General features: G+C 44.7%; 1 protein-coding gene across 1 annotated transcript; it reads left to right on the forward strand.

Annotated features, from left to right (window-relative positions):
* Nucleotides 1-689: 689 nt before the first annotated feature.
* Nucleotides 690-18,170, forward strand: LOC108936428 (hepatocyte growth factor-like). Its single transcript, XM_018755773.2, has 18 exons — nt 690-793; nt 3,797-3,950; nt 4,979-5,091; nt 5,491-5,605; nt 8,200-8,342; nt 9,272-9,392; nt 11,212-11,330; nt 11,701-11,866; nt 12,040-12,173; nt 12,762-12,855; nt 13,595-13,731; nt 14,550-14,582; nt 14,825-14,930; nt 15,062-15,136; nt 16,090-16,239; nt 16,343-16,449; nt 16,551-16,693; nt 17,756-18,170. Exons 1-18 carry the CDS (start codon nt 745-747, stop codon nt 17,963-17,965), a joined length of 2,169 nt encoding a protein of 722 aa, XP_018611289.1. The 5' UTR covers nt 690-744; the 3' UTR covers nt 17,966-18,170.
* Nucleotides 18,171-23,840: the final 5,670 nt, after the last annotated feature.

Raw genomic sequence — 23,840 nt, forward strand, 5'->3', positions numbered from 1 at the left:
GGGGTCGCAGCGAGCCGGAGCCTAACCCGGCAGCGGAGGGAGGGGGAGGGGACACACCCAGGGCGGGACGCCAGTCCATCGCAAGGCACCTCAAGCAGGATTCGAACCCCAGACCCACCAGAGAGCAGGGCCCGGCCAAACCGGCTGTACCACCGTGCTCCCCCTAGGATATATACATACTTTTTTAATTTTTTTTCACTCCAAATTGCAGCTTTCCATTGTGAATCACTTTGGAGAAAAGCATCAGCTGAAATGTAAATCGTGGCAAGAATTATTGTTTACATAATTTGAAGTGTTCAAAGTCATGCTAAATAAGTCCCTCATATTGGAATAGTAGGTTGAATTTTACACATTATGTAGAAATAAAAAGAAAGGAGAAGATGCCTTGGTTGTTAGAGGAGTTTGCCTCATGTGGAGGAAATTAAAAAGTTGACAAAAGTACTGAGGCTTATTCCTTGGTTTTTGGAGTTGAACGAACAGACTTTCTGCGAAGATGCAGAAGTGGAGATGGACTCTGCTTTATAGCAGCAGCAGGGAGGGAGGGAGGGAGGGTTTAACAGCGCCTTGGAGGAGGGCTTGTGATGCTCCGGACTGGTGCTGAGCAGGGGGACGGGACTTTTCCGGTAAGGGGGCGTCTCTGCCGCTCTCAGGGCTTAATCACACGGAGGAGTTCGTGGGGAGACCAGATCCCACGGATGGACCTCGGCACCAGCACGCATCGCAACATCTTCTGTGGGGACCGCCATGTGGATTTACAAGGCTCTGCTCTGCACCGCCCTTATACTGTACTCAGGTGGGTTTCGGGCACATCGTGGGATGGGGTTCAGCTCCTCGGAAGAGAACTCACCTGTAAAGCATTGTTCCAACAATCATTTAAGTTACTGCACGATATCAGATATGCAGAGTGCTACATGACTCCAGGAATTTGCACCGTTTGTGCAGTTGCACATAGTTTATTTAATGTATGTATTGGGTGTCCTTTTCTTGAACTGCTCTGTAAAGCATTTTAAACAAACTTCCCCTCTAACTGCTCATCTTAATTATGAGCGACATTATTTCCAGCGGGCAGTTCTTCCAATGAGTGACGTTCAGTTATTTCAAAATGATGCATTTAGTAATTAATTCAGGCTTGAAGTGTGTTTACTCCACCTGTCTTCGACCAAACTAAGAAGCAGCGGAAATCTCTGGAACGGAGTGACTCTCGGTAAAGCTGAGCAGCAGTGAACCCAACACTGGTGATGGTGATAATGTGGATGGTGATACAAGAGTGTGAACGCCCTATATTTCAGTGCCGCTGTATTGATGGGTACTTTTGTCTCCAGTGTGTTGTGGCGGTTCCTTAATTAAAATAAAATACATCTCAGGACATAAAACAGAATGGCAGATATTACTTTATGGTGGTATAACGTGTCAATGTGTCCAGGTCCTGTGCGCGACTGAAACACACTGCAGATGTGTGACACTTTGGCAGGTACCTGCCCTAGAATAGCCTGCTAAATGTTTAACGGGACTAAAACTGCTCTGATTTTCAACTTCTAAGTGCAAGCAGTGATTTACCAACATACAAAGTTTTTTTTTTTTTTTTTTTTGAATTGTCTGAAGGGCGAAGCGCTGCACACCCTGCGTCTTCAGCCCAGCAGAGAACCTGAGCTCAGGAGACAGAAAGAGAGGGATGCTTGAGTGACAAAGTGCACGTGAATGGAAAATAATGTTTTGTCTGTTGTATATAATACATAACATTGGTAACATAGAAAAATAACAGAATTGAGGTAGTTTTTAAGCCTTAAATGCTTTGTCATTAATACGGTTTCAAATACACCTGCAATGAGGCCAACTTTTAATGTACTCTGGAAGAGTCGGATACAGTACCAGTAATGCAACCAACAGCTAAAGAGCTCTTTTTGTACCCTGGCAGAGATTCGAGTCCCATAGGATACAGGTGACCACGTAAACTAAATGCCGCGCGTATATCAATCCCATAATAAACTTCCTGTGCTCGTAATATACAGCAAGTTGGGAAACTTGTGGTCCTGTCACGTAAATACCTGCAAAATCTTTTTTAAAATGCAAAAGGTTCACACCGTGACATACTGCCCAAAACAAAAATCTGAAAAGAAACACGACCGTGGGGTCGAACGAAGACCGGTGGAAGAGCGTGTTGTTATTGCTACCAGGTGTACCGCGGTGTAGGCAAAGTATCAATTACATGTGTTTGTACCACCACTTAAAACAATTACTTTTCCTGACAGCCCATTAATATACCTTGGAATCCCTGGTATTTAGATTAGATTAGATGAACGGGATGTTTTTTTTTTTTTCCTCTCTTTAGCACATAAATACACAGAAATACATCCCTCTGCTAAGAAAAAAGATCCCCCTTTTCTTTATTTTTCTTTAAAACTTGCAATAATAAAATGTGTATAAGGGTTTATTAGGAGTGGAATTTCTCTGTTTTTGTATGGAGAGCAGGGCTACTTCAAAAGACAAAAAAACAATACATTAGTGTAAACTATATGTGGCACATTTAATTCAAACCGGGTAGAGGGTTTTCCTGGTGTAGATACTGTGTTGTGCAAGTGTGTCCGTAACTCCTGGGAGGTCTCGTCACAACCCCAGACCCCCCCCCCCCCGTTCCCCCGTTCCCCCGTTCCCCCACAGCTCAGTGATGTGTACAAGGGAAGTGACTGACTCCTTCCACGTGTGTGTTTGGCTCTACCGGCTTCAGCTGGACGATCGAGTGTTTAAACAATAAAGGTCAAATTAAGGCTGCTATCTGGGTGGCTCAGCAGGTAGCACCGGTGCCTCATATCGCTTGGCCTTAGAATTGGGATGTGGCTTTGAATCCGCTGGTGTTTGTGTGTTCCACCTGTGTTCTTGTGGGTTTCCTCCGGAAGAAAAGACCAAAGACATGTGTTTCAGGTGAACTGATGGCTCAAAATTGCCAGTTGTGTGTGTGTGTGTGTGTGTGTGTGTGTGTGTGTGTGTGTTATATTTCTGTGCTCTGTAAAGGAGTGAATGGCTGCAGCCAGTTCAGAGCAGTAGACAATTATGAATCACCTTGGAAAAAGCTAAATACGAGTAAAATATTATTATAATAATAATGCAATGTAACAAATTTTATTATGTACCTTCTTAGCATTTTACTTTCAGTTTTGTTAGAGTAATTATACTTTTGGTGCTAGTACTATATGGTGGTTTCTAGAAAAATATTCCACATTCTTGAAATGAGCAAATTTTGGTGAAATTTGGCACCGGGTTCCAAGCACCGGATATTCCAGGACGTTTTACGATCTGATGCTCTCCAGAATGTTCTGGTGCCTTCTAGGATCCTCCAGTGGCTGTAAAGTACCAAACTAAAACTCACACTCCAGAAGAACTAGTGGTATTTTTGTACACAGTAAAGTTTAACTAATCATAATCAGCTCAAAACTTTACATAACTAACAGCTCTGAGAAACTTTGTTGTGTAATATAGCAAAACTCACACATCTCACACACACGCCATCTGAAACCGCTTGTCCCATACGCTCACGGGGAGCCAGAGCCTACCCGGCAACACAGGGCGCAAGGCTGGAGGGGGAGGGGACACACCCAGGACGGGACGCCAGTCCGTCGCAAGGCACCCCAAGCGGGACTCGAACCCCAGACCCACCGGAGAGCAGGACCCGGGCCAACCCACTGCACCCCCCTATAGCAATACTGTGATAGAATTTTTTCTCAAATATTTGTACTACGCTGTGGCACGAATAGCAGCGAGAGAAGGACGGCGATGTCCATGTGACCCCTCCTTGTTGCAGAAAGCAGGAGGAATTCTCTGCAGGACTACCAGAAGCGGGACGGGGTGCGACTGGTCAGGCTGGACAGGAGCCACCGGACCAAGAGCGCCAACGTCAGCGTGGCTCAGTGCGCCCGCCGCTGCAGCAGCAATAGGAAGATACCCTTCACCTGCAGGTGTGTGCGCGACCACGAGGGCATCCGCACGCAGCTCCGAAAGCAGACACAACAGCGCGTTTGGGTGTTCCTCCGGTTTGGCTCGTATCCTTACAATCAATCTGTAATACTAAACTCCTCCGCGCACATATTTTTAAAAAGTCGTGATATCCACGTTGACCTCGGCGCGAAACTCGTGCATGTGAACACCTGAAAAAAAATCCATTAGTCACGTTAATGGGAAATGAAATTTTGTTATTTTTCTTTGAATGAAAAACATTTTATCAGCACTTGGGGAGTCTTTTCAAAGTTAATGGGCTGAAAAAATCAGAACACATCGTTCTCACCTTCAGTGACATAATGTTAATAAAGATGAAGCATGTCTGCTCGGTGGAGTCTGGCCCAAAATCTCTTGCTACATATTTTAACAGACCGCAGGACACGCCGTTCACGGTGTTCACGTGGTCAGGCCAGCGGGTGGCGTAGCGGTTAGTTACCCCTACTTTGCAGCCAGAATTGGAACGAATTTATGCTCTTGCTGCAGCGCTCTTGATCGGTGTGCTGACCCCGAATTGATAGAGTAAGAATACCCCACCGTTTAAATTACCGCAGGCAGCATATGATGCAAACCTAACATAAGTGACAGTGGAGAAAGGTGTCAGCTGAGCAGAGCTTCATTCCCACCACCTGGAGCTCTTCTGTCCTTGTGGCTGTCAGTGTTTTTTTCCGAAAGCTCTGCTTATGTCATGTTTTAATCCCACCTACCAGGTACTTATCAGTTCTGGATAAGTACCTGGTAGGTGGGATTAAAACATGGGTCCTTTGAGTGCAAGCCAGCAGATCCAGTCGCTACGCACCCAGCTGGCACCCATATTTGCTCTCATTTCTTCTGGTAGCATTTTAGGGTCTTGTTATAATTTGGGGGTCCCGGTATGCGACACACACATTCAACACTGACATTTAGAATGATGTAGAGTACTGGTTACAGTAGATTTTTGTCACGCTTGGTCTGGCTGATACTGCTAAGCGCCTGTCCGGTGCACTTCCAGAGCGTTCCTCTTCGACCAGAAGAACAAGAAATGCCACTGGCTCTCGTTCGTCAGTCACACTCGGGGAATCCGGACTGACCACAACTTCGACTATGACCTTTATGAGAAGAAAGGTACGGTTTAATTTGCACTTTGCACTTGAACCGAAAGCAGTATTTAAAGTGTCCATTTCCGCTCTCCTTCCCAAAAAGGTTCTTGGTGACTCCAGAAGGCTCAGAACAGAAGTTGCTCAGGAATCCTTTTTCGGTTGGGTCTCCCCAGCTTTATTTACGTTAATTGTAATTATACCTATGTTTAAACCATTCAAATATTTAAAAAAATGACATCCAAAGATCAGTTTGGTGTCACTGCCCTGAGCGCATACAAATATGGTGTAAGTGAATGCATTCTGATTTACTTTTACAGCAGTTGAGTTCCTTTTCGCTCTTTTGTCTGTTTGTGGAGAATCGTGATTTGAAGCATACCTCTGTGTTTATTGGACTGTCCGAATTGACGTGGGTTTTCGTTCGCAGATTATGTAAGAAAATGCATCATCGGTACCGGGCGGAACTACAAGGGCACCGCATCTGTGACAAAAACCAATATCCGGTGCCAGGCGTGGGATTCCAATATGCCCCATGATCACAAGTAAGATGCTCTCTCGCTTATCGCCTTTATTAGAGGTCACCTTGGGATGAATGTAAACGGTGTAAATCGATAGCGGGAGCACACATAGCCACTTCCTCAGTGCACCTATCCCTTGGTCTGCAAATGTTCCCATCACGAATTTACCATTTATATTTGTGAATTCTCGCCCATATAGCCACTTTCTGGGAATGAATTAGGTTTGTAATGGTGACTTCTCTCAAAAGCAGTTCTGACGCAGCTCAGGTAAAACGAGGCGGGAAATCCCTGACTTGTTAGAGGAAACTGTGTGACGCGAACGTTCTCGCTGTCTGTCACCGTCTCTCTCAATGTATACTGTTCAATCCAGAAATTCGTTTTCCTCCGATTCAGACCTTGGCCTATGTCACCGTGTGTCCACCACGTTTTGTCTTTCGGAGATACCCTCCCTCAACAGAGGATTGAGTAAGACACCTGATGGGGTCATTGAAAGAATTATAAAGGAGCAGAGGGTGAAGCCAACGTGCCGGACTGGTCCTACTTGGCACGGCCACAACGAAGTGTTTCGAAGAGGTTTCTACAGAGACTTTACATTTAGAGGTTACCATGTAGGCATGATGAAGGATCCCTAGCCTACAGATAGCAGAGTCGTGTACAAAACTAGAGGTAGAAGAGAGCCCAGAGTTCATTAGCGGTTGAAGACAGGTTTAAGACGGCTTGTGTGCTACGAGACATTAATAGGGGAAGAAGAAAAACAGCGTGAAGATTATAAAGCGAAAGATTTATAGACCCAACTAATGGCGTGTGTGCTTTCCAGTGCAGCTGTTGAAGCTCTCTTAATAAAAGCATTAATCTTGTCCCTCCCTTCACAAGACTGCGGTAATATGTTGTAATCCTACTCGTAGTTACAACGCTGATATCGTTTTCCTATCGTGTTGTTATTGTTGAAAGCAGTGAAACATGTCGGTGCAGGATTGGACCGTAGGAATGTTGGCACTTCGTGCGTCCGTTTTACTCCGGTACTCGCAGTTGTCCCAACACATTACGCTTACATTAATTTATTTAGCAGATGCTTTTCTCTAAAGCGAAGTACATCTCGTAGAAAATACAATTTGTGCATTACTTTAGCAGAAGGAGAGGCGTAGATGCAGATGCACGATTATAAACTACACTTAGTTTCTTTACACCATATGAACCGATGTTCATCACACTAGTAGCTGCATAAATATCTACGATTCCTGATGACCTTCCTAATTTTTTTTTAAAACATTTGCATTACATTACACCAGCAGCTGTGTGAACACAGAAGCAGATCTCTTGTAAATGTGTTGAGAAGAGGAAGGGGATACAGGTATACCTGGCTTTGTTTAAGCCAGGAATGGGAGCTCTTTTAAATGGAAAAATGCGCACGTGTGCACATACTGTCTGAAACCATTTGTCCCGAGCGGGGTCGTGGCAAGCTGAAGCCCAGCCTGGCAACACAGGGAGCAAGGCTGGAGGGGGAGGGGTCACACCCAGGACTGGACACCAGTCCAACACAAGGCACCCCAAGCAGAACTCGAACCCCAGACCCACCACAGAGCAGGCCCCAGCCAAACCCGCTGCACCACCACACTTCCACTGGAAAAATGCACATTTACATTATTAACCCTTTAGAGGGATGGCTGGAATGGTAAACTCAGTAAGGGGGCGTGGTGGTGCGGAGGGTTCGGCCGGTGCCCACTGTGTGGGGTATGGGGTTCAAGTCCTACTTGGGGTGCGTTGAGACCAACTGGCCTCCCGTCCTGGGTGTATCACCTCCCGCTTCGGCCTTGTGCCCTATGTTGCCGGGTGAGGTTCCGGCTTGCCGTGACCCCCCCCCTCGGGACGAGCTGTTGCCGATGTTGTTTGGTAAACTCAGTTGGTTTACATTTGTGGAATCATTTGCTGAAATAATATAAATATATGTTTTCTGGTTTTATACGACTAATTACTTGTAATGAACCATTTAGTTTTCTGTCCTTTCATGTTTCATTTAAATCACAAAGTGCAATGATGCCAATCTTCACACTGTCTTCTGAAGGACAAACGGAAATGCCTGTCCTTGCTTATTCTTATGTTGTTCCCTCCTCTTACTTGGAAAAGTAAGCGCGGAACTGGATGGAGACCTCTGAGCGTGTTTCTTAGGTATTTCTCGGAAGACGCAGGAAAAGTATCCGTAAAACATGTCAAGCTGGGTACATCCCTATCAAGTGTCCAGAGGGCTGGGATTTACTTGATGAATCTTTCAGCCACACAGCCTTTAACATACAGCCTTTGTGGGAATTCCTGCAATTCAAAGCATCTCGCTACACGTTAAGAAGAGGGGGAAGACAATACGGGATGAAACCGTATTTATCTCTTGAGTGAAGTATTTTGTGCTCTGAAGTAAAGTTTGATTTACTGACATCTCCCCACTGTAAAGCCGGTCATGTCTTAAGTCTGACCAGATGTTAATGAAAATCTTTCTTTAGACCATTATCGGTGTTAAGGAATGACCTCACTAATGTCTTTCAGCCATGGACTGAGGTCAACATGTCTCGCTCTTCAGTGGAGTCTCTTCATGTGTATCCGATATCGGCACTTCTCTTAAACTCCAGGTTCCTGCCAAAGAGAAATAGGAAGAAGGATCTCCAGGAGAACTACTGCCGCAATCCCGACAACGAGACCACGGGCCCCTGGTGCTTCACGATGAACCCCGAAATCCGGCACCAGTCGTGCGGCATCCCGCAGTGCTCCGAGGGTAAACGCCCGAAAAGCGAGGGGTTTCGCTGAGCGGTGCGCTGGAGCCAGCCTTACGAGTCCTGTTCCCTGGCAAAAAATTTGCTCGGCACGTGCCGTTTGAAAACATACTTCTGAATTCCACTGGGCTTGTGGGTTTAATGTGTTCAGCAGAGAATCAGCAGGGAAAAGGGGGGTGGGGGGGGGGAATCCTGTCTGGCTTTCAGAGGTCGAGCTGAGATTTCCCTAGAATGCAGAAAATATTAAATGTTTTTGCATGTTTTCCGCAAGCTAGGAAAATGAAATTATTGTCACTTTGTATAGGCAGAATAAATTGTTCATAAATAGTTTTTATTGTTACAATTTATTTTCCTCCAGTTAAAAGCTCTAGGTAAACATTTATTGAGTGGACCATGTTTCGCTACAAATAGAGGGTCATTATGTCCGTTCGGAATCAAAACAGCATCATGTTTGTTCAGTAAATGTGCGTTCAAGAGCTGCCGTTTACCTTTTTTCTCTTTTCTATTTATCGCCAGACGCTACATCTAGAGCAGTGATGCGCTTATGATCATATTCATCATATATAAGCTGCGGCCATCTTAGACATCCGTTTTCAACATCGCAAAGTTTTGTATTTTCATGTTCCCAATAATTTATAATTACTTAAAGAAGGATTTAAAATAAAACCTTGCCGTTTAAGGACGTATGACTTATCGTTCCCCAAAAAAACCTAAAACGTTCTTCATGAAGCTACGAAAGACATCGGTCAGAAAAAATAAGTGCCCGCACTTTTCTGTTCAGTGACTGAAGCTTGCAAACCTGAACTCGTTCATTCGTTCATTCATTCATTCAAGCTGTAATTAGATTTAAACTGTAGTCCTGTGTTTATTTTCACTTTCAGCACTTTTGTAAAATGTAGAATTGCTGAGATGCTTTCTCTCTCCCTCCCAGTGGAATGTCTGACTTGTAACGGTGAAGGCTACAGGGGGCCCATGGACCACAGCGAGACAGGAAAGGAGTGCCAGCGCTGGGATCTCATGGAGCCGCACAAGCACCCTTTCCACCCGAAACGGTAGGGAACGGCTAGACCCTCGTTCATCCTCAACAGTTTGGATGCTGTTTTTGATTGGCAGACCGGTCGGTTACATCAGCTGGAGATGGACCACGATTTCATTTTATGTGCTCCAAAATAAGCTCTCGACTTGAGACGTAATTCACAGATGATGCGTATTGTGTCTGGATTGTTGCGTTGGGGAACGTTGGCCGTCCCCCATGGAGAGAGGCTGGACGTAACTCTGCTTCGACAAAGGATTCGGGCAGAGATCTGGCGAGAAGAGCTAAATGATGTCAAAAGCCCTGCACTGTGATTTTGGAGCATGAATAAATGGGGCATGATGGCAACATTTCCCACCTTGATCACCTCCAGATGTTCTTTGCTAGTTCAGCCAGGGGCATCATTTAAGTGTACGGTGCTGCTGTGAGGCGTTAGTGGCCGTAGTGTACATGCGAGTGTGCCAAGACATGATGGGATCTCAGAGAGGGCGCATTCTGGGGCAAAATTTTTCATCCAGGGGGTGATTTAGAGGGTTTCTCTGCACATTGGGCTTTCGAGCTTCACGTTTCGCTCACTGTTGAGACACTCGTTGCCTCAAACACCTTCGGCCTGCGAGAAACCCTTGAGAACATGTGTCTCAGGAGAGACATTTACTAGCCGTTGACTGTCCAAGAATTGGGTGTCGAGTTGAAATGAGCAAATTGCTGGTACTTTGTTGCGGGTGCTGTGAAAGATTTAGTGTCGGCTGATAGGCGTGTCCATCGGCGGTGGTCTTAGACGGGCATGGTGCAACTGACCTTCTCTTTGAGAGTCTGTGTGAGAACTTCTCCCTGAAGGACCAAGTAGCTGGATGGTGGCTGGCTTTCACAGGAGTTATAAGGTTGGACTTTTGTCTGGTTGCCTTTGGCCAAATGTAGTGTTGTGTAGCTTTGTTAAGAAATTAAGCGAAGGCACGAAGGTCTACCTCATGAACTTTTCATAGTCACACGTACGTATAGATTTATAAAAGGAAATTCAGCTGGGTTAACCAAAATATCATTTTAACTTTATGTAAAATCAGTTTTTACCTAATTCATGAATAGCCTGTTAACACCTTTATTTAGGTGTTCGTCAGGTATCACATAAGACCAATAAATACAGTATCACTCCAGCCAGTTATACGCACAGATATTTGTGTGGCACTTTAAAGGTGAGACCGTCATCCCTCCCCACCTCATTATCCATACTGTTATGTTTCATATTTAATGCAAAAAAGAATTTTCGAGAAAATTAACCTATGAGAGAAGATAATACTTCAGCTATAATGTGATTTAATTTGTACTTCTATTAATAATTTCTTCATACGTTGATAAAATTAATTACATAGGAAGGTTTAGTTGCAAATGTAGATACTCTGTACACTGAACTAATGGTCAATAGTCCCCAAATCAGAAAGTCATGCAGGAATTAACGATCTCAGACTTTAGATAAATGTTTACAAATACACAGCGCTTCGCGTGGACATTTGGAAGTTCCCCAAGTCGTCAGTGAAACAAATTTACGGTGATGCACTGTCAAACTGGGCGAAGGTGAACACATTAACATTTTGAGAGAAGGTCACCAAAGAGCGCGAATTGGGGGTGTTTTCTCTGAGCCCCCCCCCCCCCCCCCCCCCCAGGACTTCTCAGGCTCTTATTCTCATCACTCTGTTTAGATCAGGTGGCCTATTTCTCAGCCGTGCTTTTATGGATCCGGGTGATTTAGGGAGCGCTGGGGCCACGTGGGGTGACTTCATCTTGACAAGAATCAGCCTATCCTCGTGCTCAGAGCTAGACTGTGCGGCTCTCTTCCCTCGCAGATACCCCGACAAAGGCCTGAACGACAACTTCTGCCGCAACCCTGACAACCGCCTGCGTCCCTGGTGCTACACGCTGGACCCCAACACTCCCTGGGAGTACTGCAACATCACAGCCTGTGGTGAGTCAGAGTGGGATTTACAGTTTTTCCATCTTTCGACCCCTCCTTCCGAGGCTCCAAGTAAGGAATGCGGTTCAGGGAGCAAAGATCGTTCAGAGGGGTGCAGCGGTTTTCACACTGCTATTTTAAACATCACCATCAAATCCATTTGTTTCTTCACCTCCACCCACATCCTTCGTAGCTGGGGGCGATCCTTTAATTTCTAAAGTAAGCACGGTTCATTTCACGGTGTGACTAAAGGTTTAATTTGAGGAGATGTGGATCTCTGTCATGGCGACAGCTGGTTTGAGTCCCAGGGGACCCCTCCCCCCATTGCCAGCTTAGTGATTTTTAGACATATGCTCTTTTTTGCGTCCTCTTCTACCCACAGAAGTGGATACGGAGACCGATGTGGGCGTGACGACAAAATGCTTCCACAGCCAGGGCGAGAAGTACCGTGGGACGGTGGATGTGACCCCAAGCGGGATCAAGTGCCAGCGCTGGGACTCCCAGTTTCCCCACAACCACTCCTACAGCCCGCAGAACTACAAGTGCAAGTAAGCGTTCTACCACCGCCCAACGACTTGAACATTGAAACTTCTGACCACATGTCTTCTTCGGGATCCCAGTGGATGGGTTTTCCCATCTTTGGTTGGTTGAAACCTTATAAAAGATGGAAGTGCTGTTGAACATCTACTGGTTGAACTGGGTTTACTTGTGTGTCTACCAGAGATCTGAGGGAGAACTTCTGCAGGAACCCCAACGGGGCAGATCTCCCATGGTGCTTCACCATGGACCCCAACGTGCGATGGGCCTTCTGCACCAACATCCCCAGATGTGGCACTGAGACGGTCAGCACTGAAGGTAGGACTCTTCCATCTACAAGAAGAGATGATGTTTACTCCATCCTGAGACAAGCACTGCTCTTCACTGGCTGTATTCTCCTTCCCCTTTGTCCTTCTGCCTTTGTGGCTTCGACCATTAGAAATTGTGACTCTATAAAAATATTTCTCAATATTTAGAGAAGTTCTGCCAGGATTGATTGCAGCCTTTCTGAAATACAGCTGTGAAGATGTGCTCTGCTTTACAAGGGAGCTTTCAAAGGTCCTCTTGAGAAGAACCCTCACCACTTACTCATAATGTGTGTCTGAGGTTTTCGGTCGCAGAACTGCAGTTCTTCGCTGTCTCCAGGGAAACCCAGACAGCATTCTGAAAGCAAGAATTTCATTTGTTTCTGATTTCGGAAACCGCTAATCAGTTTTCCCTTTAAAAAAAGAGATCCTGACCCAACCACAGATGAATCCCATTTTTTACCATGCTTATTTTAAGAAACAATGAATATGCATAACTTAATTTAATAAACTTCTTCATAATGTGAATGTGATCTGTTTTGTCTCTCAAAATCGATGTTGGTTTCACTGGAATAAGTTTATATTGTATTTTTTTTCCCAGACTGTTACGAGGACAATGGTCAAAAATACAGGGGTCAACTGTCCAAGACTCGATCAGGCGTTCAGTGTGGGCATTGGGAGGACCATGCAAAAAGGTGTGCTGACCAGATGAAATTTTCAAATAAATGGACCGCCATATTTCATAAACTCTCGTACTTTTATCTTTCCACTCTCAGAGCTTAATCATAACAACATGGATGATCTGCAGATGATCCAATGGTCTAAAACTTTAACCTGGTGCCTTCACAGAGTGGATCATCCACACAGTACCCTTTTTGCAGTCTGTTAAAGGTTAAATGCTGTGTGAAAAAGCAAGGAACCATAACTCACAGCAACATTAGATGGTATAACATCAGATAAGGCAACGTAACATGACATTACATAATATTATATAGCGTAGTATTAATAGCTAAGTAAGCTTGCATATACCAGGAGTTTGACATGGTGGGTTAGCAATAAAAATATATATATTAAAAATTATATTTATTGTGTGTGTAAATATATACATATATGTATGTATGTGTGTATGTGTATATATATATATATACACAAAGGATAGCTGGTACCAAAATGGCTAGAGCTGTTCCCTTTGCACCCAAAGGTCACAGGTTTGATTCCCACCTCCAGCTGTAGTACCCTTGAGCAAGGTACTTACCCCTTCGCTTTGGAGAAAAGCGTCTGCTAAATGAATAAATGTAAATGTAAGTTGCTCCAGTAAAATTACCCAGATGTGTATATGAGTGAATAATTGTAAGTAGTTTCACAATTTAATTTACTTTGGGAAAAAGCTCAATGAGTAAATGTCAATATACTGCCTTGTTTTGTCGGTGGTAGCTGGGACCGAAATTCAACAGCCGCGGCAGCCGGACTGGAGAGGAATTACTGCAGGAACCCGGATGGGGACAAACACGGGCCCTGGTGCTACACCAACAGCTCCTCGCTCCCCTGGGATTACTGCATGATCAAGCCCTGTGAGTGATTCCGACCGCGGTCCATGGTGCGAATCGTCCCTCGGCACCTCTCGCCCGACTACCGTTTGTACCGTGTTTTACTTGGACTCTCTCTACGGCAGCGACCCATTAGCTCATGGGCACAGAATCTTTTCGACGCCTGCTGAAACCGTTTATGGAAAACTCTCACCGTGTGTTTTATCTATCTCCTCATAAATTTTTACGATTTGGCCGGGAGCTTGAATTTGGAGAAAACTTGACAGAGGAGCCCGTGTTTACCAAGAGATAATTGGCCATAGAGATGGAGTACAGCAAAGGCTGGCCGAGGCTAGGTAAATGGAAGCTTCTGGAAGCTGAAGATGCCCCCGCGCGATAACGGCGCTTGAAGCTTTATCTACAGAGCACGAACACACGGAGATTTCGCGTTTCGACTCTGCTCGGCATCTCCATCTGCTTCGCATCCATCAAACGGGAACGAGGAAGGTTCTCTTTGCAAATGCCAGCAATTGTTGTTGTTTATATAAGCTCTGCGGTTGAGTGTAATTATCCACATTCATTTGTGACTTTCCTTTTACTCTGGGGCATCTTTGCAAAGCGCCGAATGAAAACCATGCCCACCGTTAACTTGTGCTTTGTCAACACATTGTGTGCGCTTTCTATTTTACATGTGGATTCCAGTACTTCGTGTCCCTGTTTAATGAGCATGGGTTTGCTCCGCAACCTTTCTGTTGTGCCGAATAAAGGATCGGGTCCAAACCTTAGGATTTCATATTTTGCGTGTCTGAATATTTCCGGGTAACATTTTCCATCACTTTTCCTTTTTTTGTGTTCCCTTCCAGGTAAAGTGTCCCAAGATGTTGGCAAACCAAAAAGTGAGTTTATTTTATCGATTCTTTCCGAAATCGATCCTTTCATGAGCACTTGCTCCTTGAATCAGCCTAGTGCTGCTATTCTTTTGAACTGATTTTTTTTTTTTTAAAAAAAAAAAAAAAAACCCCAGCTAAATCCCACAAAGCCATAGGAAGGCATATTTACCCTTCCGAAGAGAGAACGTTCATTTACCGTGAGCATTTTTTAGTTTCTGTTTTAATACGTGGCTTGTTTTCTCCACAAGGCGAAACGTCAAGGGTGTCCTGTTTTATTCATATAAAAACAAGGATCATCGGGGGAGACCAGGTCAGAGCGAGAGAAGGCAGTTGGATGGTTAGCATAAAAAAAGGGTAATTTCAACATGTTTCAATACATGGCAGTACATTGTTACCTTTGTTTGCTTGTTCATTAAAGAAATGCAGAATGAAGGTGGTTTGACACGTAACGCTAGCTGACCGAGCTTTTGCCCCTTTATTTCCAGCGACAACCACTGGTGCGGCGGTTCGCTGATCCGAGAGGACTGGGTGCTGACGGACCGGCAGTGCTTCTCGTCCTGGTAATGGTGTTACACGCATCCTAAAACACGGCTTCCTGTTTGTGGAATGTCCTGACAGCTACTTAGGCAACATTGACAAATGTCATTTTAAGCTGAATATTGCATCTGTTCGGCTTCTGTTCTTGGCGCAACAGAGGCATGAATTACGACCGCGAGGTTTCTGCAGCAGTTTGTGTTCGCGTCGGGCCCTGTACAGGCTCGCTTCAGCCGCCTGCATTTCAGATTAGCGAATCTGTTCGCCGTGTGCTGGAGGAAGGCCATTTTTTAACATTTTCCCAGCACGGGGCCCCCCGCCTGTTCTCATGGAAAAATAACTGTAACCGATCAAACTATTTACATTTTACCTTATTTATTCATTTAGCTGATGCTTTTCTCCAAAGCGACTTAGTGTTATTTAGGATGACTTTACTGTGTCGATCTAGGGTAAAAACCTTGATCAAGAAGACTACAGCAGAGATGGGATATGAACCCGGGACCGACATTTATTCATTTAGCTGACGCTTTTCTCCGAAGCGACTTATAATGTTCAGGATACAGTTATTACAAGCTTACAATAATTTACCCATTTATACAGCCAGGTAATGTTACTGGAGTAATGCTGGGTAAGTACCTTACTCAAAGGTACTACAGCAGGAGGTGGGGATCGAATCTGCAACCTTTGGATTCAAAGGCAGTAGTTCTAACCACTACGCCACCAGCTGTCCGTTAACCTTCAAGTGACCTTCAGGTTGTTGTCGTCGGATACAGTACAAGCTGCTGCCTCAAACTTTGCAAGATGTTTGCAAACCATTTTAAGAGAAAAAAAACATTTCTTTGATTCTGTGGTTTGTGAAGTATGGAATATACCAGTATGGCTGCACTGACACTTTGCCCCTGTGGGAAGTCAGATCACTGTGGTCCACAAGCTCAGGCATGTGAGGTTTCCTGTGCTCAAGAAGTGCCCGTTTCCACAGCGTTCCTGATCTGGCTAAGTACAGTGCGTGGATGGGCTTCCTCCGCCTCAACGACTCAGACGGCAGCACATCCACCAAGCAGGAGCTGAGAATCTCCCATGTCATCTGTGGACCAGAAGGTTCCAACCTGGCCCTGTTGAAGCTCTCCCAGTGAGTGGCCTGGGGGAAGAAGGTCTCCCTTCCTGCACTATAACCTTTTCCACAGCTGTGGGTGTATGGATGACCAAACAGCAATTTACTGTGTTATACCCAGACCTGCAATCCTGTCTGAGCACGTGCAAAGGATACAACTCCCAGTGGCCGGCTGTACCATGAAGGAAGGCACCAACTGCACCGTGTACGGATGGGGGGAAACTAAAGGTAGTGTTCCTCAACCTTGGACGGGATTCACACTTCTCAATGTGTCAAAGAAATCCTTCACCAAACTCCAAACTCATCTTCCATCCTCCATTGCTCTTTAGGCACTGGACACGAAGGGGTAATGAAGGCAGTGCTGCTCCCCATAGTCAGCAATGAAAAATGCCACAAGTACCATGGAAGGAAGCTTTCGATAACAGAGACCAAAATTTGTGCCGGGGGCATAAAGAATGAGGGGGTATGCGAGGTAAGCATTCTTTTCCACGTCACCGTTGAAACGGTTTGGCCATAGCTATTGGCAAAGCACTGTTAGCAATCGCGAGACCTTATATTTTGAGATATTATACTCCTGAGCTTGACACCTTCATTGCTCCATATACAGTAACAGCCCATCCATCTCCTGGGTTGAACTGACTCAGCTGACATGATTTTCTTTGACGTTGTGCGTTCAAATTGATGCCAACTCTTGGCAACCACATAGATGGTCTCTGGAACATCTGTCCTTCACTTGTGTCCATCGTGTTTAAAGGGTGTCTTCATTGTCGCTGCGACTGAGTCTATCCATTTGGTTGCTTTGCATGCTCCTCTTCTTTTTCCTTCAGCTTCTCCAACTGAATCGATCTCTACGTGACGTGTCCAGAGTTCAGTAACCTCGGTCTCATCATTTGTGCTTACAATAATAGTTGTGGCCTGATCCAACATCTGTTTCTTTTCATCGCAGTCCATCTTGTCCTTAAAACTGTCCTCCAACTCCGCAATTCAAAGAAGTCCATGTTCTTCTTGTTTTCTCAAAAGTTCAGCTGTAGAAAATACTACTGCTTGAACAGTTGTAACCCTGGTTCTTGTGGACACAGCCCATTTGGGGACTTTCATTGCAACTCTGCCAAGGGCGAGTCGTTGACATACATCGTCACTGCTGGATCCCATGTTCGTTATCGATCCCAAGAGACGGAAGGTGTCCACGTGGTTCCTGCACTTTAAAAGACGCAACCCTCAGGAGTTGGTTCAGTTCTCTAAGAGTTCATGGAACGCTCTCGGTTTTGTTCTTTCCCATGCTGTGTGACGTGGCAGAAAACTGAAAATTTGCATAAATTCATTCCAGCCATTTAAACTCTGCAGAAGAAGTGAGTACAGATGTTTCAACACACATCACACATGAGAAACTGAAAAATGAAGTACGTGGAAATTCTCTCAACAACCGACTGGCCGTAATACAAGGCATGATACGCTGAGACAGTGCAGTACTTTCTCTCTTTCTATCAGCCCCACAGTAGCCAGAGCCTTAACTATCGATGTGCATGTCTTGCAGAGAGACTACGGAGGACCTCTGGTGTGTCAGGAGGGCGAGAGTAAGGTCATACTGGGGGTCAGCATCCACGGCAGAGGCTGCGCTCGCGCCAACCGACCAGCCATCTTTGTTAATGTACCCTTCTACACCGACTGGATCCACAAGGTTTTCAGATACTATTCCAACCTGGAGAACAACTACTACATATACAATTACTATAAGGACACATGAAATGCCTTTTCCAGACCATTGATTAAATGGCCAAATTGAAAAATGATAATGACATCTGTGATGTTAGTGACTTGCGCCAAAAATCCCAAATTTGGGGATTGGTCTTTTTCTCTCTTTTTTTTCCTTTTTTTTTTTTTTTTTTTTTAATATAAACAGTCTTTTAATTTATTTTTTTTAATACTTCAAGAGACACTTTCACCATAAGTCCCACATTTGTTAAAAATAAAATATATATATATATATATATATATATATATATATATATATATATTAATGCATTCTTCAACTTGATGATAGATAATAATGAGACAATGGATTATATTTAAAGTATTTCCTCCGCTCTTTACATAATTAATGTTAGTTAACCGCACAATCAGTTCAAATTGCATTTTGTACTGATCATGCAAACTAACATCATAATTAATAATCATAATTATCATAAGAATAATTATTATGAAACTGACCACTTTGTCTGCGATTCCCGTGGAACTCGGGTGTTACAGCAAAGTGACTCACCAGAATACACAGTTCACCCCGCCAAGATGTGCGAGGCTCCTCCCAGTGCGGCACATTTGTATATACTTCAGATTTACGAGTGTGTTTCTTTCACTCTGTATTGTTCTGTAGGTCTTATAGATCTTTAATATGCCGAATTTGCATTTAAATAGCTTCTTTCTTTCGGGGGTCTATGTTTTTATCCTATTATTGATTTAGTCACTTCTGCCCCAGAACAAGATGCTGTGGAATTGAGTTTCTTCATCTGTGTCTCTTTAATGTGTCAATATACAGTTTGCATTCCATTAGTTTTATTGGACAGACATACACACAGGAGTAAGTGAATATCTAGTCAAATGCAAATTTTGCTTGACGTGTGTGTGTGTGTGTGTGTGTGATTGATGAAATCCACAAATACATTCTCTTTCTGGTCATCTGTGGCACAGTAAGTATTTTCTGAACCTCTACATTTGCTGCCAAGTTCATTTACTTTCTTAACAGAACACACTGAAGTTTCACCTCAATGCCCAGACTCCCCAAGGAGAAATAATACCTCCTCCCGGGTAGACGAATTGTTTGACATGGATAGTGTGCACTTCCTCTGATAGTCCCCCCCCGCCACCCTTCCCTTTATCTCTTACCGCACGGTCGCCCCCCCCCCCCCAGCCAGCGCTTGTAATAAAGCTTCGCGAACACGGACAGCTGGGAGGACAGCTACTGTCCAAGAAGACCGTGTGCTTTCATTAGCCGACCGCATACGCAAAGGAAGTGGTGACCTTTAGCGAGAGAAGTTCTGGGATGTTTTAAACCGGGAAAATAAAACATCTCATATTTCTGTTGATTTTTGTTTGTTTTTGTTTTTTCTCTAAGATGTTTTTAAATTGCTGACCTGGGGTAAGAAAATATGCTCCTTCGCAATACTGTGCGTAAGGGTGAATTATTATTGTTGTTGTTGTTATTATTATTATTGTTGGTGGTGTTGTTGTTTATCTCACATCCTCAACAGTGTCTAATGCAGTCCTGCAGAATAATTAACTATTTCTCATTATTGGCCGTGACCCCCAGTTTTTATTCCAGCGCTAGAAGTGCCCATGATCATGGAGCCTGGATACCGATCAAGTGCTCAACCACACTTTCCATGGTGGTTAACGTCACCGGCTGTCCTCTAGCAATACCGACTTGGCAAATCGATCCGGAGTAAATGTCCACCATGGCATAGTACTTCCCTTTGACATCCTTAATGTGTGTCTGCAGTGGACAGCGAAGTGGTGTGTGCGCGTGTGTGCGGCTGAGCGTGTGGAACCGATGTGTAATATACTTTTTTCAGCCCAATCGAGGTCATGAATGTCTTTTTTACAGCACCATTAAAGTTTGATTGTATGTGCAAACGCTGCTATCAGGAATGACACGCTATGAATGGTTTATAATAAAACTTCAAAGCTCCATGCGCCGTCTTATCTTTTTATTTATTTCTCTATTTATTAAAAAAAAAAAAAAAAAAAAGTTTAAATTGCAACAGCTGTGTTTGCTTCTCTGTCTCGCGGGCTTCTAGGTAAGTAAATTGCGTTTAAATTAATTGCCTTAATACTTCGTAAAAGCGTCTCAAAATGCAAAATGTGTTTCCATTTAAATGAGATCCATATGTGTAGCTGATGATTGTGGGTGGGGGGGGGTCGCGATGTGTGTCTACTTCACTGGATTCCTTCCCGATGCGAGTCTTCCACAGGCCACTCGAGTGTGACCTTTCACTTTTTTAATGCGGTTTATGTTACCCAAGCGATTGTTTGCATCTCGCATGTTATGAGGAAAACACGGTATCTGGTACAACGCTTTGACGTCTTTTTTTTCTTGGGATTTTCCCTGCTACACACACAGTACTTAAGGGGGAAAAAAAAAAAAACACATTAAAGGTCAGTATACATTTGGAAGGAGAGCCAGTTTACTGGGGTTTGCCTCTGCTTAATCTCTGCTTAATTTCTGTGTGTTCATCATCACCGTGTGTGTGTGTGTAACGGTGATGTGCAATGCCACAGGCAATTCATTATTGATCTGTATTAGCCATAATCTATGATCATATATGTCATGATGAGTGCACCGAAACACATGCACTTATTTTTTTATCTAGATATACACATCTATGATATATATGTATGTGTATGGGGGGGTGCAGCAGGTTTGGCCTGTGCCTGCTCTCGGGTGGGTTTGTGGTTCGAGTCCCGCTCGGGGTGCCTTGTGATGGACTGGCATCCCGTCCTGGGTGCGTCCCCTCTCCCTCCGGCCTCGTGTCCCGCGTTGCCGGGTTAGGCTCTGGCTTGCCGCGACCCCGGTTGGGAGAAGCGGTTTCAGACTGTGTGAGTGTGCGTATGTGTATGCGTATATATACATATAAAGTGTGTGTATATGTATGTATGGATCTATATACTGTGCCTTTATATTACATTGTGTTTGTGTAAGAATCAAACATATGAAAGATTTCAGATGAGACATAGATTTGAAACACGTGAAAAGCGAAGTTCAGGTTTAAATGGGCTGTGCCGTTCTGCTCCCGTTGCGCTGAATTATGCAGTAGACATTTTGCTGTGTGTGTGTGTGTGTGTGTGTGGATCACTGTTTGGGTCTTTCTTGCACATCTGCTTTTCATCAGAGCGCTGAGAAAAGAGCCCCTGGGAGACACACGCACTTTGGCTGTCTGATGCTCCGCTAGCAGGTTGGCTTCTTCTCAAGGTCCTTGGGAGCAGATAGTGAACATGGTAATTCTCAGTCCACTTTTTTCCGCTGAGGAACTGGCGGGACTTGAAGAATATCAGTCCACACTGTCTTACTTTCCTCGGGAAGTAATCATCCCATGTGCAAAAGGGGCCGAAAAGAGACGGAACTTCTGCGAAGGGTAACGGACACCGATTCACCCATTCATGCAACAGGGTAATTTTTACTCTATCACACTTTATCAGTTCAGGGGAAGAATCTTCATCAGCTGCTTTGAATGATGGGACTTGATCATGACACCTATGAGTACTGAGGCAGAGGCGCTAACCGCTACGCCACCTGCTGCCCCAGGTAGAGTTACCTGTTAATGACACCGTAAAATAAATTTTATCTAGGAAATTGCCGGTACAGTGGCACAGCGAGTAGCGCTGTTGTCTCACAGTGCCTGGGTGGTGCAGGAGGACATGGGTTTGATCCCCGTTCAGTTTGTGTGAAGTTTGCATGTTCTGCGTGGGTCTCCTCTGGGTGCTCTGGTTTCCTCCCACAGTCCAAAGACATGGTGTTCAGGTTCCCCCATAGTGTGTGAGTGACGGAGAGTGTGTGTTCCACTGATGTAAGGAAGAGTGGCCCAGTGTAAGTAGTGTATCTAGCAGTGTAAGTCACCGCGGTGAATTAGGTGTGTGGGCTGGTAACACTACGCGGTATCCATTGTAAGTCGCTTGGAGAAGAGCGTCTGCTAAGTAAATAAATGTAAAATGAGTGGTTGTAGTTCTGTACCTATGTAAAAGTAAGCTGTGGGGAAAACTGTATAAAAATGTCCCCTATATCCCCAAAATGAAAGTTACTTTAGTTTCATTGTATCTTCTCCATCTTTGTTAGAGTAACATACAAGTCGATGAAGCGCAAGCTGAGGTGTGAGGCCAGCGCTGCTGGATGTTGGGTTCGAGGAGGAGGGGGGCCGAGCGTGATTACGGATGCAGGACTGCCGGACAGAGCAGGTCAGGACCAGGTCAGGAGCAGATGGTCATCCCACTGACTGACAGGCACTCGGGGCTGATGAGGAAACCGGGTTTTATCTGCTCATTCTGAGATCTGACCTGGACCTCCTCTTCCTCCTCCTGCTGCTCCTTGTGTTTGACCCAGAAGCACAACGTCAAGCAGGGAGGGCAAAACTAGTCAATATCTAGAGGGAAGATCGAGTCACGCTCAATTCGACGAAGGCGCGATCCGAGGCTACGCTGAGCACGTCCGTTAACCCGCAACGCCAGAAAAATCAGTGCTCCCGTAAATGGGAACCTTGCAATGAACCCTTAGAAATGCCAAAAAAGGGCTTTACATAAATGTGAACGTTAAGGTTTACATAATCTGACATTCACACGTCATAATTTAGGTCAATTGTACTGAGAATTAGTTTTTTTTTTTTTCCTCTTGTCCACTGTAATATATGTACAATATAAACTTTAAGACTGTGGGTTTATGCTCAGTTACTCCTGCAGACCATCCTCTCTGTTAGATGTATTTCAGACAGTGTGAGTAAAAGTATAAAGACATTTTTTAACAATCTTGAGTGGGGGGGGTCCTATTCCACCCCTCTCTAATGCGAAAACAAACGCGAATGTTTTATATACATAAAGCAGCATCACGTTTATTCTAAGGTACTTTGGGGCCGGTTCCAGTGCGAAGGCTCTCTTTGTGCGTCAGTCATATTCCATCTTTAATTTCATTTCTTTAAAAAAAAAAAAAAAACCATTATTTGTGGTTTAAATGAGTCAGTTCGTGTCCATGTTAAAATATGATACGATTCGATTTAACTTATTGTCAGATTCATCGGAAATTTTTTGCGTCAAAGCAGCTCTATCCTTCGGGGGGGGGCGGGCAATGATATGTTGCAGAGCAGGGCAGCATGCAAGGATGATAAGAATAAGAAATAATAAGAAAAAAATAAATATTTTAGAAAATAATAAGAAATATGTAGATGGAAAAAAGAAAAATTACACACACACACTCCAGGGCTGGCCGTTTTTCCGCAGAATCTCACTCTGTTGCCTGTCTGAGTTTATGGATAAATATTTTTCTTTATTTTTGCACCTTTTCCAAGAATGATAAGCACTAGCAAAAGCGGAATAACAAAATTTTTTCTTTCTTTTTATGGATTAATATTTTTCTTTAATTTTGCTTTTTTCCCAAGGATGATAATCACTGGCAAAAGTGAAATCATGGAAATTAATTTTTTTTCTCCCCCCCCCCCCCCCCCCCAACTCTCAATGAGCGCCCTGCGACAGTCTCTAAACAAGGATGCTTTGCCCACGCGTCCGGGTTCGACGCATTTCATGTGCTTTTCAGGCTCAGGGAGTCGTGGTGTCCAGAAGGGGACCCCGCAGGTGGGGTGCGATGCTCTGACACACACAGCGCTTACAGACACACACCTGCGCCCCGCTGCCCGGTGCCTTGATGAGCTCCCGGCTTGTTCACCGGCCTAGGCGAGACCAACGTTGTCTTTCTCGGGCGGACCCCGACGCGACCCCACAAGCCCGCAGCCTCCGCTCGCTCGGCTGCCTCCCTCCCCGGTTCGCGTCTGTCGTCTTACGGGTCGCAATGGGACTCGGGTGTTTGTTGGCCTTGGTAGAGTTGGGGTTTGTTTTTGCAGAGCTCCTGGTGCCAGGTTACAGCCGGG

The sequence above is a fragment of the Scleropages formosus genome, chromosome 24 (assembly GCF_900964775.1).
Source record: "Scleropages formosus chromosome 24, fSclFor1.1, whole genome shotgun sequence".
NCBI lineage: Eukaryota > Metazoa > Chordata > Actinopteri > Osteoglossiformes > Osteoglossidae > Scleropages > Scleropages formosus.